This window comes from Phaethon aethereus (assembly GCF_964289735.1).
Source record: "Phaethon aethereus genome assembly, chromosome: 10".
Taxonomy (NCBI): Eukaryota; Metazoa; Chordata; class Aves; order Phaethontiformes; family Phaethontidae; genus Phaethon; species Phaethon aethereus.
In genome coordinates, this window is record NC_138586.1 from 18,451,840 (window position 1) to 18,466,129 (window position 14,290).

Consider the following 14,290-nt stretch of genomic DNA (forward strand, 5'->3'; position numbering starts at 1 on the left):
CCTGAATTATATCGCCAATCCTTTAAGTTTCCTTTTCTACAGTTTTACTGCAAAGGGTTGTTTTTTCTCTCTCATGTGGCTTCGATTACTTCGTTATTTACCATTTCCTCGCTGTCTAGACCTCCAGACTGTGGACAAGCCTAGCAACTCCTAATACAAAGGTGACATGACTCTACACCTGCCTTACCACAGTGTTATGTGGGCCCCACCAATCCTAAGTTAAGCATTAAGTTAAAAGAAATCTGGACATCACCTCATGCTTCCACCTCTCTTTTTCTTTAGCAAACTTTTACGCTCCTCTATACCGATTCTCTTCCAAGCTCCTAAGTTTCAGTGGACTTTTAATACAGAACAGTGCTATTTCAGGTCATCAGCTTATTTTTAAGTATCGAATGGCAGTGATATCCTTTCTGTGTAGGTTTGCAGGCTAAATTACCTAAAAGGTAGAGATCAGTTTGAATGCTAAAAAAATAGCTCTGTAATTGGCACTGCTTTTAAAGAGGGGAGGTGGGGGGGAATTCAGCAGTTTTCATACTGCAATGTAGCTCAACAGTGACAATATACATACTAGGCATACACTACACAACTGTATTTATTCCCCAATTGAACAATAAAAACAAACTAACATAACAGTTATGAGACAAATGTCACAGAGCAAGAAGCAATCCACAGTTAAGAATAAAAGCCTTCCCAACACGTTTGCACAACATTTTGAAAAGTATTAATCTAGATACTGTCTTTGCAAAACATGGAAGTACATGCAAAAACTGAAATAAGTTTCAAGTGAATCTCAACAAACAGAAATATTTTAATGTATACAATCCCCTTTTTTGATGTGCTATTCATGACCTTCTGTACTTCTGGATGGTGCATAACAGCGCTATTCATGACCTTCTGTACTTCTGGATGGTGCATAACAGCATACAGTTTTGGTAATTCAACTACAAATTAAATGTTAGAGAAAGTTAGAGTATGGATTTTTTTTTTTTTTTTTTTTTTTTTTTTGGTTACTAAAGACAAAACCAAATTATTGTTTCTTCTAGCAGAGAAACAAATTCAGCAAGGAATATTATCTCTTGTTTGAGGGAGCTAGTTGAAGGTGCACACAACTTGATGTTCCCCCTTGTGTTTATTAAGATTTGCTGAAGTAAGGCTCTTGTACTCAGGACTGCCAGTTTAGAGTTTGGCTTCCTTAAGAAGCAAATAAAAAATTAATCTCTCTCTTGCATTCTGTGCATATCTTAAGTTTTGACAGACAAACAGATATTCACACACCAACATGGTTGTAAATAGACTCTCAAAGGTAAATTATTAAAAACGAGAAGAAAGAAAAAACTGTAATGCACAAATCTCTTCGGATATTCAAGATGCAGTTGGCTACAAAGCAGTCATGCACCAATAATGAAGGCTGTCTGTGATCCCTCAGGCCTTGCTCAAATTTGCCTCGCAACTGCAAAATATGTGAAGTTCCACCAAAAAAAATACCCCCAAAATAATCTTTTTCAATCATAATCCATTAGGAGCAACAAATTCAGATTAACTGGAAGTTAATCTACAGACATAGAGTTAAAATACAGCAGACTGAGCAATCAGTTTACATGTAAAAGAAAAATCTTTCATTAGTATTGCTTGGAGGATAACATTCAAATACACTGTTACCCTTATGAAAATAACAGAAAAGGGACTCAATGAACTGGTACTAAACAAGAGCAGACAAATTAAATTTCCTCATGGAAAATAGAAAAGATTGTGTTTGGGATACTGCCCCATGGTTCATGCATCAGGACCATTACATCTGACGTGAAATGGCTTTGGCATGCCGTTACAGATTAAGATTTTTGGCAAGTGTAGCTGCTGTCATATATCCCGGTAGGGAGAAGGGTTTTGCCACCAGCCTATCAGCTGTGCTACAAAAACACTTAAAACTGTCTAGCAGCATAAGGTAAAAGAGGTTTTCAGCCTTTACTGAATCAAGTTTAAGGCTACCAATGAAAAACTATATTGCATGTCTTCATTACCTACCAGTATATGTTGGAATAATTACTAAGTAGCCCTCAAGTGGACACATTTGGGACTGTTTTAATACCTCCTTTAAATCAGTATTTGGATACCAGAATAAACATGCATGCCTAATTCAGGTTATTCCTGAAAGAGACAGCTGAAACACACAAACACACACACGCATGCACACTTACAAGGGAAAATAAAAACCAGCAAAACAAATGTTAGCTGTCTTGGGTACAATCTGAGAAACCAAGGCCCACCGCGAATGAATTATTGTTTTTTTCAAAAAGTGACCATTCTGGATCAAGAGACAAATCAGAAGGTTGGCACATGAAGCCTTGCATCATCATGCAAGCGCAACCCTTTGATTCTTTAACAAAAATTCACTATTTCTAAGGTAAACCTGTAAAATCTGTTCCTACAAAATCCTAAATCCAGTAGGAAAAGTCAATTTTTTTTTTAAACAGCAGGACGTTGTATATGATGTGTTGAAAGGTTTCAAAGTTTCTGGCTAAAAAATCTGGACAAATTTTAATAGAGGCTAGGAAAATTACACATGAGGCAGTGTATATTTATATAAAATATTTAAATAACTGCCAGGGTTGGAAAGATTTTGCATGCTTCCTTCAAGGCAGGGATGATGGACTATCAGAACAACGCGTTCTAGAGATTGCGTGGCATTACACTCCACAGATATTATAAATGTGGAAAAAACCTCAACATTGAAGGGATACGCTTATTCATCTGCAATTTTTTTCTTGAGCTTTCTTATACCTTCCACTTCATGCTTCATATTATATCTTGACAGGATAATCCAATTCTATCAGCTTGCTTTGCCTTTTCCTAAACACGATAAGCAAGCAAATATGAACCGAAGGAAGTGAATGAGCTATAATTTACTACAACATCAGCAAGCTAATTGAAGATGCAATAATGCAGTGATCAATTTGAAATCACAATTAAGAAAACATGGATTCAAATTATGAAATTATCCTAATATGATATATGAACAAACAGAATGATGGAGCTAAGACTATATGAAACACCCTTGTTTTGGGGGATTTTGGAGAGAAGTCAGATTCCTTTTAACCCATGATGGCTTTTTAGAAATATGTTAGGTGCAGATGTAAGCATCTGTAGGCTCTAAGCATCTCCTATGGAAGGGTCTCTCTTAGATTTAGAATCTTGCCAAAAAAGGAGGCACTTAACAGCAGGTAATAAAGTCTACTGGTTTACAAGAGTTTTTCAATATCTGGGTTAGATTCACAGCTTAAGTACCGCAATATTCAAAATGCAAACTATGCCTGGTTACCAGAGTGGAATGAGGATTCACAGTCCTGATTTAAATATTATAAACTTCCAAGGTAATGCTTGGGAATGACAACATTACTCAGTGGGATTCGCTGCAATCAGCACTGAATGGAGAATCAGTTTAAAACTATCAAATGCAAAGTGTTAAAGAAAAGTTTTTAATCTTGTTCTTTTTAAAGATTGGGAAACTTGAGTTCATAGTTTCCTCCAGACCATGTTTCCCCATATTGATTTTGAAAATATTACTTAATCAAAGGCATCACTACCGTGAAATATGACATCTATTGCTTTTACTCCATCCACAAGGGCAACCACATCGCCACAGAAACAAGTTTGAATTGTCAGAAGCAAATCCCAACCCCAACTATGCTGCCCATTATTTCTACGCTTGCCTACCTTGAAGTGCATGTAAATGCAGTGTACTGTAATTTAGTTTTATTTCTTTTATTATTATTTATTTTCACATCTTTTGGATATCTTCCAAGAGAAATGTCATCCTTACCTTTTACACCATGAATAGAATAGCTTCTTATCTAGCACTACTAACAGCTTGTTAATAAAGTTGATGAGTTACCACTCCTATGTGAATTCTTTTGTTTCTGATTCCATTACTTATAAACTTTCCTAGCCTACACCTAATTCCTGATTTTTTCAATATCATGATTTAAAAAAATTCTCCTCAGCACTAGGCTGAATATATATACACTCAGATGAGAATTTAAAGAGCGTACAAAAGCGTCTTTGTGTGGGTTTTTGTGGCAGGGGGGAGAAAGGGCTTGCTATATATTGCCTGTTAATAAGGACAATGTTTCACTTTTGATACTACCTCAAGGGAAATTTCGCTGGAGAAAATACTTCTTGCTCATTATTCTTTATTTTTTCATAGCTTCCTGCTAGCTAGAAACTGTTATCTTTCAGACTACATTAAAGAACTGTTACTTTTTAAGCAGAAGGGAGAAGCTGTATTCCCAGACAAATAACCTGGGAGAACAATGAATAAATACAGCCTTTCTTTTAAACCACTCCTGAATTACAAACTCAATTTATGAGTTTGAAAGCTGGGAATTTAGCTTGGCTATGTACTGCATTTCATAGTAAATCATATGTTTATTATGTATTAAGTATTGTATATTCATTGATTTATATTATTGTAGCCAATGCCCTGCTGTATTCAAGGGATTCAAAAAAGCCCCAGAATACAGATTCCTGAACCATGGAGCTTGCAATTCACTTTGAAGCAAGTTACAAGCAAACACATATCAGAAGGAAGAAGAGGTCTTACAGGTACATTTATACTCAAGATGCTGAATCCACTGTGGTGAAAGTTTCTTCGTATGAAGGCAATGTGACAGACCTTTTGTTTCCTGTCTGGTACAGGGCAATCAATCTTATAAAATCTTGAAAGACCAGGTACTGGTCACCCAATAAAAAGTGTTTACTGATCATTTAATATGCCTTATAATTTTGAGGAGATTTTCACTTTCGGGATCTTGAATTACAGGGTTACTGTACAAGATGCCAGCCACGCAGTAACCAATCAGTAGTCAGTGCTGATACAAAAGGGCAGTTTATTTCATCGGTCTTTTGCAAGAACCATCTTTCATACTGCCAGCTGATGAGTTACTCACATCTGCTTAAATATTTACTTATACTAGAATACAACCCTTTTTCCCTAAGTACATTTATCATGTAATTTAAAGATTTAATCCCTTATGCAAAGAACTGCTTTTACACAAATGTGAGGGAAGCAGTCAACACTGATAAAACTGTCCACCAGATATTAAAAAAAATTACTTGACTGAAGGAAAAAGCTTCTCTGCTTTTCATAACAACTATGCCCATAAATGCCCGTTACTACTTCAAATTTTACCCAATTGTTCTTATAGGTATTATCACAACATTGGTTTTTCAGACTCAAAATTCACCTTTAAGACCATCTGGATTAAAGGGAGAGCCCCCAGAGCAAACAAAATCTGAAACATTGAAGAACTGTATAAAAAAAAAGAACATTTCCTATCTAATGCTAAGGTATATATTTCATATAACTTCCAGAAAGCACACAATCTGATTTAAAGGAAGTTTGTGTCCATTTGTAAATATAGGCATGACACTATTTTTAAATACCCTAGCACCAACAGAAACAAGCATTCAGCAAGTGACAGATTAAAAATATTTCAGATGATTTGAGAGAAACTCTTGTGAGACAGCAGGTTAAAGTGAAGAACCACAACAGAAAAGAACAAACTGGCATCTTGCTTCAGGCAACTGATTAATCATTATTTGATAAGAGCCTGAAAGTATTTAAAACCAAAATGTATCAGGTTGCAATTGTCCTCAAGGACAATAGAAATTTGTGGTTACTTTCAATGGAAGAAAGGACTAATTCAATAAAATATAAAAAAACCATTTCTTCTTCAAAATAGTCCTAAATATAAAAGGCATATCATTATTCAATGGATCTACTATTTTAACTGCAAAGAGGAAAAAAACCCAACACTAAAAACCCCCAACTCTTATTGCTACTTTTGATTCAATTTCCCTGTAATAGTCAGCTCCAAAAGAAGAATAAATACACCTTTTATTTTGTGTTTTTTTTTCTCCAGGCTTCATTTTGCATCATGTTCCATTTGCAAAGTCAAGTCATGCTGAAGTGCTGTACTTGTGATACGCCTTGAATACAAAGAGGTTATCAAGACATACTTAAGCATAAAATCAAACAAGTAAACATAGACAGAGGTGACACAAACACTGGGTTACTGGTATATCTAGTTATAAACTCACTTCAAAGGTTTAAATATTCTACCTAATCCCAGGACCAAAAAAAAAAAAAAAAAAAGACAACTGAGCAAGAAGCAGTACAGCCATGAGGGACAAGATTACACCTCTACCTCTTATACTGAGAAAAGCGATGCAAACTTTATTTTGTTATCTCACTACACCCTTGGATCCAATTATGTGTCCTGCAGAAATGGTTAGAGAAGGCTGGGGATAAAATGGGAGCAGATATAGAATAATAAATAAAAAACCAAACTCTGATTCTTCTATCTGCATCTCTAGGTTGATTCACTATATTGCAGCTCAATGAACTTAAATGGCTCACAAGGAGTATTTAGTTAGATGATTGGTCAGAGGTGCTGTAAGTTTATTTGGCTATTTGCAATCATACAATGGGTAGTTTTAATGGTGTCACTTGGACTGTGAATTTCTAACTATACATTGCATTTTGTCTCTTCCTAACATCACAGGACAGCCCCCCAAAAAAACCTTATTCTCTTTCACACAAAGGTAGACAGATGTTGATAAAAACTAAGTACAAAAGATTAATTTGGTACCTGACCGGAAACTTTGTGTCTGGACAGTTTTAAAGACCTAAAACAACGAACAACAAAATGTCGACAAATAAGACAATTTCTGGGGTAATCGTCTATTGCTGGGAAAAGTATAGGAAGCATTCCACTGGCAATCAGTATGTCTCACAAAGAAGCTGTAAAGGTCAGCTACTGTATCAGCCCACACTGCCTACTTATAATTTCCTTTCCTGCTGTTGTTTAGGGGTAACAGAATAACAACTTATTTATATAGAAAATTTTGTTGGAAAATAACTTGAAGAGAAACTACTGGACCCAAAGGAATATCACTGTATTGCTGATACACTTTGATCAGAAGAATGAAAGATGAAAAAACAACGTTGACTGTTCCAGAATTTTTTTTTCTTGGTACTCTATAATCTTGTCATTCAGCCTAACAACTTATGAATGCTTAGACCATGTGGAGATGCATTTATTAAACAGTGTTTCTGTCCAACTTGCAAAAGGCAAGCAATTAGAAAAGATGACCCATGCATTTTTTTTTATTTCAAGTAACAAAAACCAGGCATTATTTTCCATTTGATAAATGGCACTTCCTGTAATGATCATCAAAAGTCTTTAACATCAGTTTTCAAAAGACCAGCTGTTTTCTTAAGATTAAAAGAGCTTGATATGAACATTACAAGACAAACGCATATCAAGCTTCAAATGTATTTTTATGTACACACACCCAATTTTCTCTGTGACCTGGGAATGTGCCATTCAAAAAATAATTCTGATTTAGTTCTTTTAGATTCATCTTTTAAAACATTCATATATATTCCACCTTTTTCATACACACCATCTCAAAAGCACGATTCTATAACGTAAGACATTGTTATCTTTAGTTGCAAATGAAAGAAAGAAAAATCGTCATTACAATCAACCTGTTCAGTCAGTATTCTTGCTTTTACATAGCGGAATCGTACGCAGAATCACAGGTTAAGCAAAGGGAAATACAAGTAATAGCTGTTGTACAAGGGTAATAGAAGACAAATCAATATTTTCTGAAGGGTTATGCTGAATTTTAAGTGCTCACAAAGGCCAATTATCTCAAACGATATACACCGTGGTATCAATTAAAATACGCTGTGTATGTAAAGCATTCATTGCTGTTAACTGACCTTCAAGGGAAACCTTCTCAAAGCACAAGAATCACCCGTCCTGCCATGCAGGAGGCTGTGGTGGTGGGGCAAGGGCCAGCTTGGCTGAACAGCGAACTCCTGATGGAGCTCTGACCCAAAACAGAAACGTAGAAAAGTGGAAGGATGGCTATACTATCCAGGACAAATACTGCCCAGGGAGGGAAGTAATTAAGAGGGTCAAAGTTCAGATGAAGATAAAACTGGCAAGGGATGTGAAAAGCAATGAGAAGTGAAAAGCAAAGACAGACAAAGGAAGATTAATGAAAATGTAGCTCTACTGCTGAATGGAGCATGGAACCTAACATCAAAGAGGAGGCTGAGGTACTCTGTGCCGCTTTCACCTCAACCTTTGGCCATCACTGTCTCACAGGCAGATTGGGCAACTGACTGATGACATTGCATGGCCCCTGTTTCATCAAAAAGATGTGAGACTCAAGAGACATTTCCAGTGCCTAGAAAAGGCAAATATCATGCTCACCTTCAAAAGAGTGAGGCAAGCTTGGTGAACTACACACTAGTCAGCCATCGCTTACGTTTTCAGGAAGGTGACAGAGCAATGCCTTCTGGAAGCCATTTCCAGTTACCTAAAGGACAAGGTGGTGACTGGAAACAGGCACACTGGACTTATCAAGGGTAAATTGTGCCTGACCAACCTGACTGCCTTCTCTAATGAGATGACTTGCTCTGTTTATGAGGGGAAGGCGATGCACGTTGCTTACTTGGGCTTTAGCAAAGCCTTCAGTATAGTCTCCCACAGTCGTCCTATCTTCATTCGTGGAGATACTCAAAAATCAGCTGGACAAGTTCCCATGCAGCTTGAACTAACTTCTACACTAGCCCTGCTTTGAGCAGGATGTCAACCTCAATGACCTTCTTATCCTCTCCCTCCAACCTAAATAACCTTATGATTCTGTGATTTGTCTCGTGATCATAAATGTTCACACCAGAAATCACAGAATCATAGAACAGTTTGGGTTAGAAGGGACATTTAAGGTCACCTAGTCCAACCGCCCTGCAATAAGCAGGGACATCATCAACTAGAGCAGGTTGCTCAGAGCCCTGACTAACCTGACCTGGAATGTTTCCAGGGATGGGGCATCTACCACCTCTCTAGGCAACCTGTGCCAAGGCGTCACCACCCTGACTGTGAAAAGTATCTTCTTCATATCTAGTCTAATTCTACCCTCTTTTAGTTTAAAACCATTACCCCTTGTTCTATCGCAAGAGGCCCTGCGAAAATGTTAGCAGTAGCAGAAGAAACAAGCTTTATCAATACACAGACATTTGCCATAACATAGGAAAAAGGCAAATGGAAAAAACAAGTCATCAATATTTAGAAACTATCTAGTATTATACTTCATTCAGTTACTAAAATACTAAAAAAAGTTAATGGGGCCACTTAGAGAAAACATGCAGGCATTACAATAGTCTGATTTGGACAAATTTAATAACTATGCATGCTCTAGGGAATATCTGGAGATGCTGTCTATGCTCAGTCTTTTCTGATTGCTCCTGAATTCTTATCAGTAATTATGACTTTTTTAGAGTAAATTCCACAGATTAAATGAGTTCCAGTGTCTTTCTTACGGAAAACTTCTCACACGCATCAAAACGTTGCAGAAAATTGTACTACTTCTTAGCAATTTTTTCTTTATAGAAAAAAAAATTACTGTACTGTGAACTTTTAATGCTTGCCCTAGGCCTTCCTCAAGTGTCTGGAAAAAATTAAATCCCTAAACAAGAACTTTTATGCCACTAAAGTCTACAAGGTTCTGCTCAAGTGGATAAAATAAGACAAGAAACTCTCAAAAGACCTAATTACAATTACTAGTACTACTACTGTATATATCATAACAAGTGAATTGGCTGAAGCACAAATAATGCTAAGGCAAACAAAGTGTCTTCTTAAGCTACCTAAGCCTCAGATTTCACTTTTTTATATTGAAGCATTACTATTTAAATTAGTATCCATCATACATATGGTCCAAGTTCATTTCCTTATTTAAGGATTTTCTTTAAAAAGACTCTTACAAGATGAAAGGACGTATAAAAATTGTTAAGAACATAGCATCAGATGGATATAATTAACTATTTAGACCAACGTTCAGCATTAGAATGTTATCCTCACAAATTGTTTAGTCCACTTTCTAAAATTATTAAGCAATGCAGTAAGTTAGCCCTACCTTTCTGAATCAGAAAGACTATTTGTGGTGTGTCTTTTCTATTTAGAATGCAAGTTTAATATTCCAAATCAAAAAACTGAACTCGACAGTTCTGTCTTGATAAACTACATTAATTTACAGAGACTTAAGTCTTTCGGATAATTTTCCACCTTAGAAAAGCATTTTATTGCAGTTTGTTGTTATTAAGGAAACCATAAATATCATAAGAATATCCTAAGGAGAACTGACCATACACAGGTTTGTAGAAAGTCCAAAACCAGAAAGGCCCCACCAGTCCCTGAAAAACCTGGTGTATAGTGACTTTTGGTAGGAGAGGTAATGGAAGTTTGTATCTATGATGATTTCCCCTTAACATAGAAGGCACTTTATGTCAATTAGGAAACGAGACATTAACATCTTAGAATGCATGGAATTGTTCAGTGTATTTACATCACAAGAGGAAGGGTTTTGATGAGACGTTATCAGAAGATGACCATCTCATACCAAGGATTGTAAGAACGTATGCGCGAGGTTATTGGGACTCTCAGTAACAAGTGACCACTAGTTCACGACTACATAGTGCCTACCAGAAGGTGACCTTATTCTTATTTTGTCCACAGCAAGTCCTTGTATCAAAACTTTAAAAAGAAGAAAAGTCCATTAGAACTGATTTAGTATATAAATGAAATACAAAAGATGGATTACATTTGAAAAAAGCAGAGTAGTTACAATCTGCTGAAAATACACAAAACTGACTTGCTCAAAATCAAATCCAGCATAAGAAAAGGATTCAACTACAGAGGGTTTTTTAACTATGCCAAACACTTTCATAACAGCCTCTTCCCCTCCTATTAAGTAACACCACCACCAATAATAAAATCAATGCAAGCCTGCTGTCTGCTTTGAGTACTGTCTAGTACTCAGAACAACACAGGTATCTGTGCACTCACATAAAGAGCCAAGTAAAGGAGATTCTGGCCAATAAAACACAGATAATATTTCTCAGTATAAATGATTAGGTTAGTTTATGCAGTTTACACCACTGTTCCATATCCATTGAGAAGTATTTGCAGAAGGAAAATGCATACACGTGTATACAGCATTAGCATAGTGTTAATATTGTATAGAAAGTATATAAATAACACTTCATAAATTAACTTGGATTCTATCTTTGCAGGTAGTGGAACTTAGATGATCAGAAGATGCATTGCACCTCCATACGTTTGAAATTTTGGCACCCCAAGTCTTGTGGTGATGCTTTCATAACCAGTGCTTTTTATTGGAGATTTTTCTTCCGTTATGAAAGTAATGGACATAGGTAAAGCATTACCTATTACAATCCTACAACATATAGCCATTATATTAAAGGCTAAAGGATGGAATAGCCATTTATTTCTTCAGAATACAATGTTCATGTACAAAATATAAAACTATCGTATCTCGAAACTCAAGAAATTTGCCCTCTGCATGAAGATATACAGATATATCTCACAAAATTCCTCTCTCCTTAACTAGCAATCAATCCACATGGATAAAATGTAGTCACGTAGATTGTATTTAATCGCCTTATAAAAACAATTAGTGAAGTCCATTCAGTGGTTCCCACACAAAAACATCGAAAAGAACAAGCATTACTGCAATCACAGTATGAAAACACGTATCATTAATACTACATCTCATACTCCAAAGTTCACAACACTGAGAAAATTCAATAGTCAAATTATTATCACTATTGTTTTTTAAAGTCTTAAGTACAGCTTTTTGCTGTGGTATAAAAGATCTTTTACATATGATTCACTAACACCCTTACCCCTGAATTAAACACTTCACTCTTCCAGAATTACTTACAGAAACTCATTCTAAACCTGAAACAAGGAAAATTTCATCTGTTCCTGGAACTGCGATGTATGCATAGTAGTTTCTTTTACGCTTTGGGTTCGTTTGGAAAGGCCACAATGTATTCCAACTTTGTTATCAGAAGAGTTATTGCATTTCATATTTAATTTCTCACATTTACCACAAATACGACTCCCCCACCCCGGTATTACTCAGTTACTCCAAAGCAATACATGAATCTCTCATAAATATTCTCCCTGTAAATTAAATTATAATCATTGAAGAGCAACATCAGCCAGATCTTTAGGAAGTCAAAAGGGAGAAAAATAGAAGTGAGCAATTTTAAGTATTTTCATCCTAGTAGGCCTCCTAGGAAACACGTGCCCTCTAGCTCCTATCACCTTCAGAGCAGTTTGCATCCATACACGAGGACAGCTTTTCATCACAATATTTGGCCATTGCTAGTCTGAAGTCTGTTTGAAGTAGTTACAGTAGAGCAGATTTCCAAATTCAGATACCCACATTTGAAAATGTAAGCCTTGGATTTATGAAAAAGTAAATACACCGAAACATCTCCCAACAACTATTCCTGTTGTTGACAAGTCTTCGCGCAGATGTGTTGGCATACTTACTAATTATAAAAGAATTGGTGATGTGCTTACGGAAAAAAAAGAATAATTTCAGCAAATTTAAAATGAATACTTAAATATATTGTAGTAAAAGTTTCCTAAAAAAGTAAACTTGGTATGAAAGTTACGTTTTAAAGTAGTTATTCCTCCATCACACACAAACCTAAACTCCTTATGATTACGTGATACACTGAGCCAGCTACTGGCAATAGATCAGGGAGCCACAGCTGTATGGTAAACAGTGGTATTTCCAAGTGATGTTAATATTCACTAGAGACACAATGTGACATTCTAGGCATCTGTTTTCCCTGTACACTTCCTCTGGTGCAACTAATTATGGCTCCTAGACGGCCACTAGGAAAAATGACAGTAAATCCATTAAAAAAAACTTAGCTGTTGAAAATGAAATACTTGAATTCCTTCATAAAAAAGCCATAACCTGACATCAACCACACTTGATGACTGGAAATAGCAATACGAACATCTAGCTCAACTTCATGAGGTCTCTCAGCAATACAGAGCTCATCTTGAAAGTCTCAGCATCACAGCATCATTAAGGCATCAGCCAGATTCTAACACAACATGAATAACAACACATTCACACAGGTTTTCACAGAATCACAGAATCACTAAGGTTGGAAAGGACTTTCAAGATCATCAAGTCCAACCATTAATCCAGCGCCACCGTGTCCCCTAAACCATGTCCTGAAGCGCCACATCCACACGTTTTTTGAACACTTCCAGGGATGGCGACTCCACCACCTCCCTGGGCAGCCTGTTCCAATGCCTGACCACTCTCTCAGTGAAGAAATTTTTCCTAATATCCAATCTAAACCTCCCCTGGCGCAACTTGAGGCCATTTCATCTTGTCCTATCGCTAGTGACTTGGGAGAAGAGACCAACACCCTCGTCGCCACAACCCCCTTTCAGGTAGTTGTAGAGAGCGATAAGGTCTCCCCTCAGCCTCCTCTTCTCCAGACTGAACAATCCCAGTTCCCTCAGCCGCTCCTCATAAGACTTGTGCTCCAGACCCCTCACCAGCTTCGTTGCCCTTCTCTGGACAGCACCTCAACATCCTTCTTGTAGTGAGGGGCCCAAAACTGAACACAGGATTCAAGGTGCGGCCCCACCAGTGCCGAGTACAGGGGCACGATCACTTCCCTACTCCTGCTGGCCACACTATTCCTGATACAGGCCAGGACGCTGTTGGCCTTCCTGGCCACCTGGGCACACTGCCGGCTCATGTTCAGCCGGCTGTCAACCAGCACTCCCAGGTCCCTTTCCGCCGGGCTGCTCTCTAGCCACTCCTCCCCAAGCCTCTAGCGTTGCATGGGGTTGTTGTGTTTTTCATTTTAACATATTTTTCAGTATCACGCCTGTTGGTTGTGTTGTGTTGGTTGTGTGTCAACCAAAAGGCATGGTTTTTAAAAGAGGAAAAATATTTTCCCATTATCCATATGTCTCAACCACATTGACAGTAGAGTTTGCAAGTTACAAACTGAAAGATGATAGCTATCGGTGACCAAAATCGAAAAAATTGAAACATTCATCCAGTTTCCTGCCACAGAATAGAACATAAAATTAACTGTAATACCAGAAATAGAGAGAAAAGGAAAGAATTAATAATTGGGAAAAATCAAAGAGGAAATAAAAGTATGTATAATGTTTTGCAGACATTACTCACCAAAAATAGAGTTCTGAAGTTGCTCAGATCACCGAAGAATTCTTCTATGCTTATTGCTTTGGGATCAAAGGTGAAGTATTCTCCCAAGTTTTCATACAATTTAGTCATGTTGTTGTGCATGTTGGACAATTTTTCATATTGCTCTCGGGCACTCTCAGCAAAGCTGTAAGGT

The 14,290-nt window shown here is 37.0% G+C and overlaps 1 protein-coding gene across 1 annotated transcript in view; it reads right to left on the minus strand.

Annotated features, from left to right (window-relative positions):
- DIAPH2 (diaphanous related formin 2) overlaps positions 1-14,290 on the minus strand; it is a gene marked incomplete at both ends in the record, with an annotated part of 241,610 nt that overhangs the window by 81,653 nt on the left and 145,667 nt on the right. Inside the window, one exon of the mRNA XM_082004221.1 lies at positions 14,119-14,281. Within this exon, the coding sequence (XP_081860347.1) occupies positions 14,119-14,281 (163 nt within the window). The remainder of the gene's footprint in view (positions 1-14,118; positions 14,282-14,290) is intronic.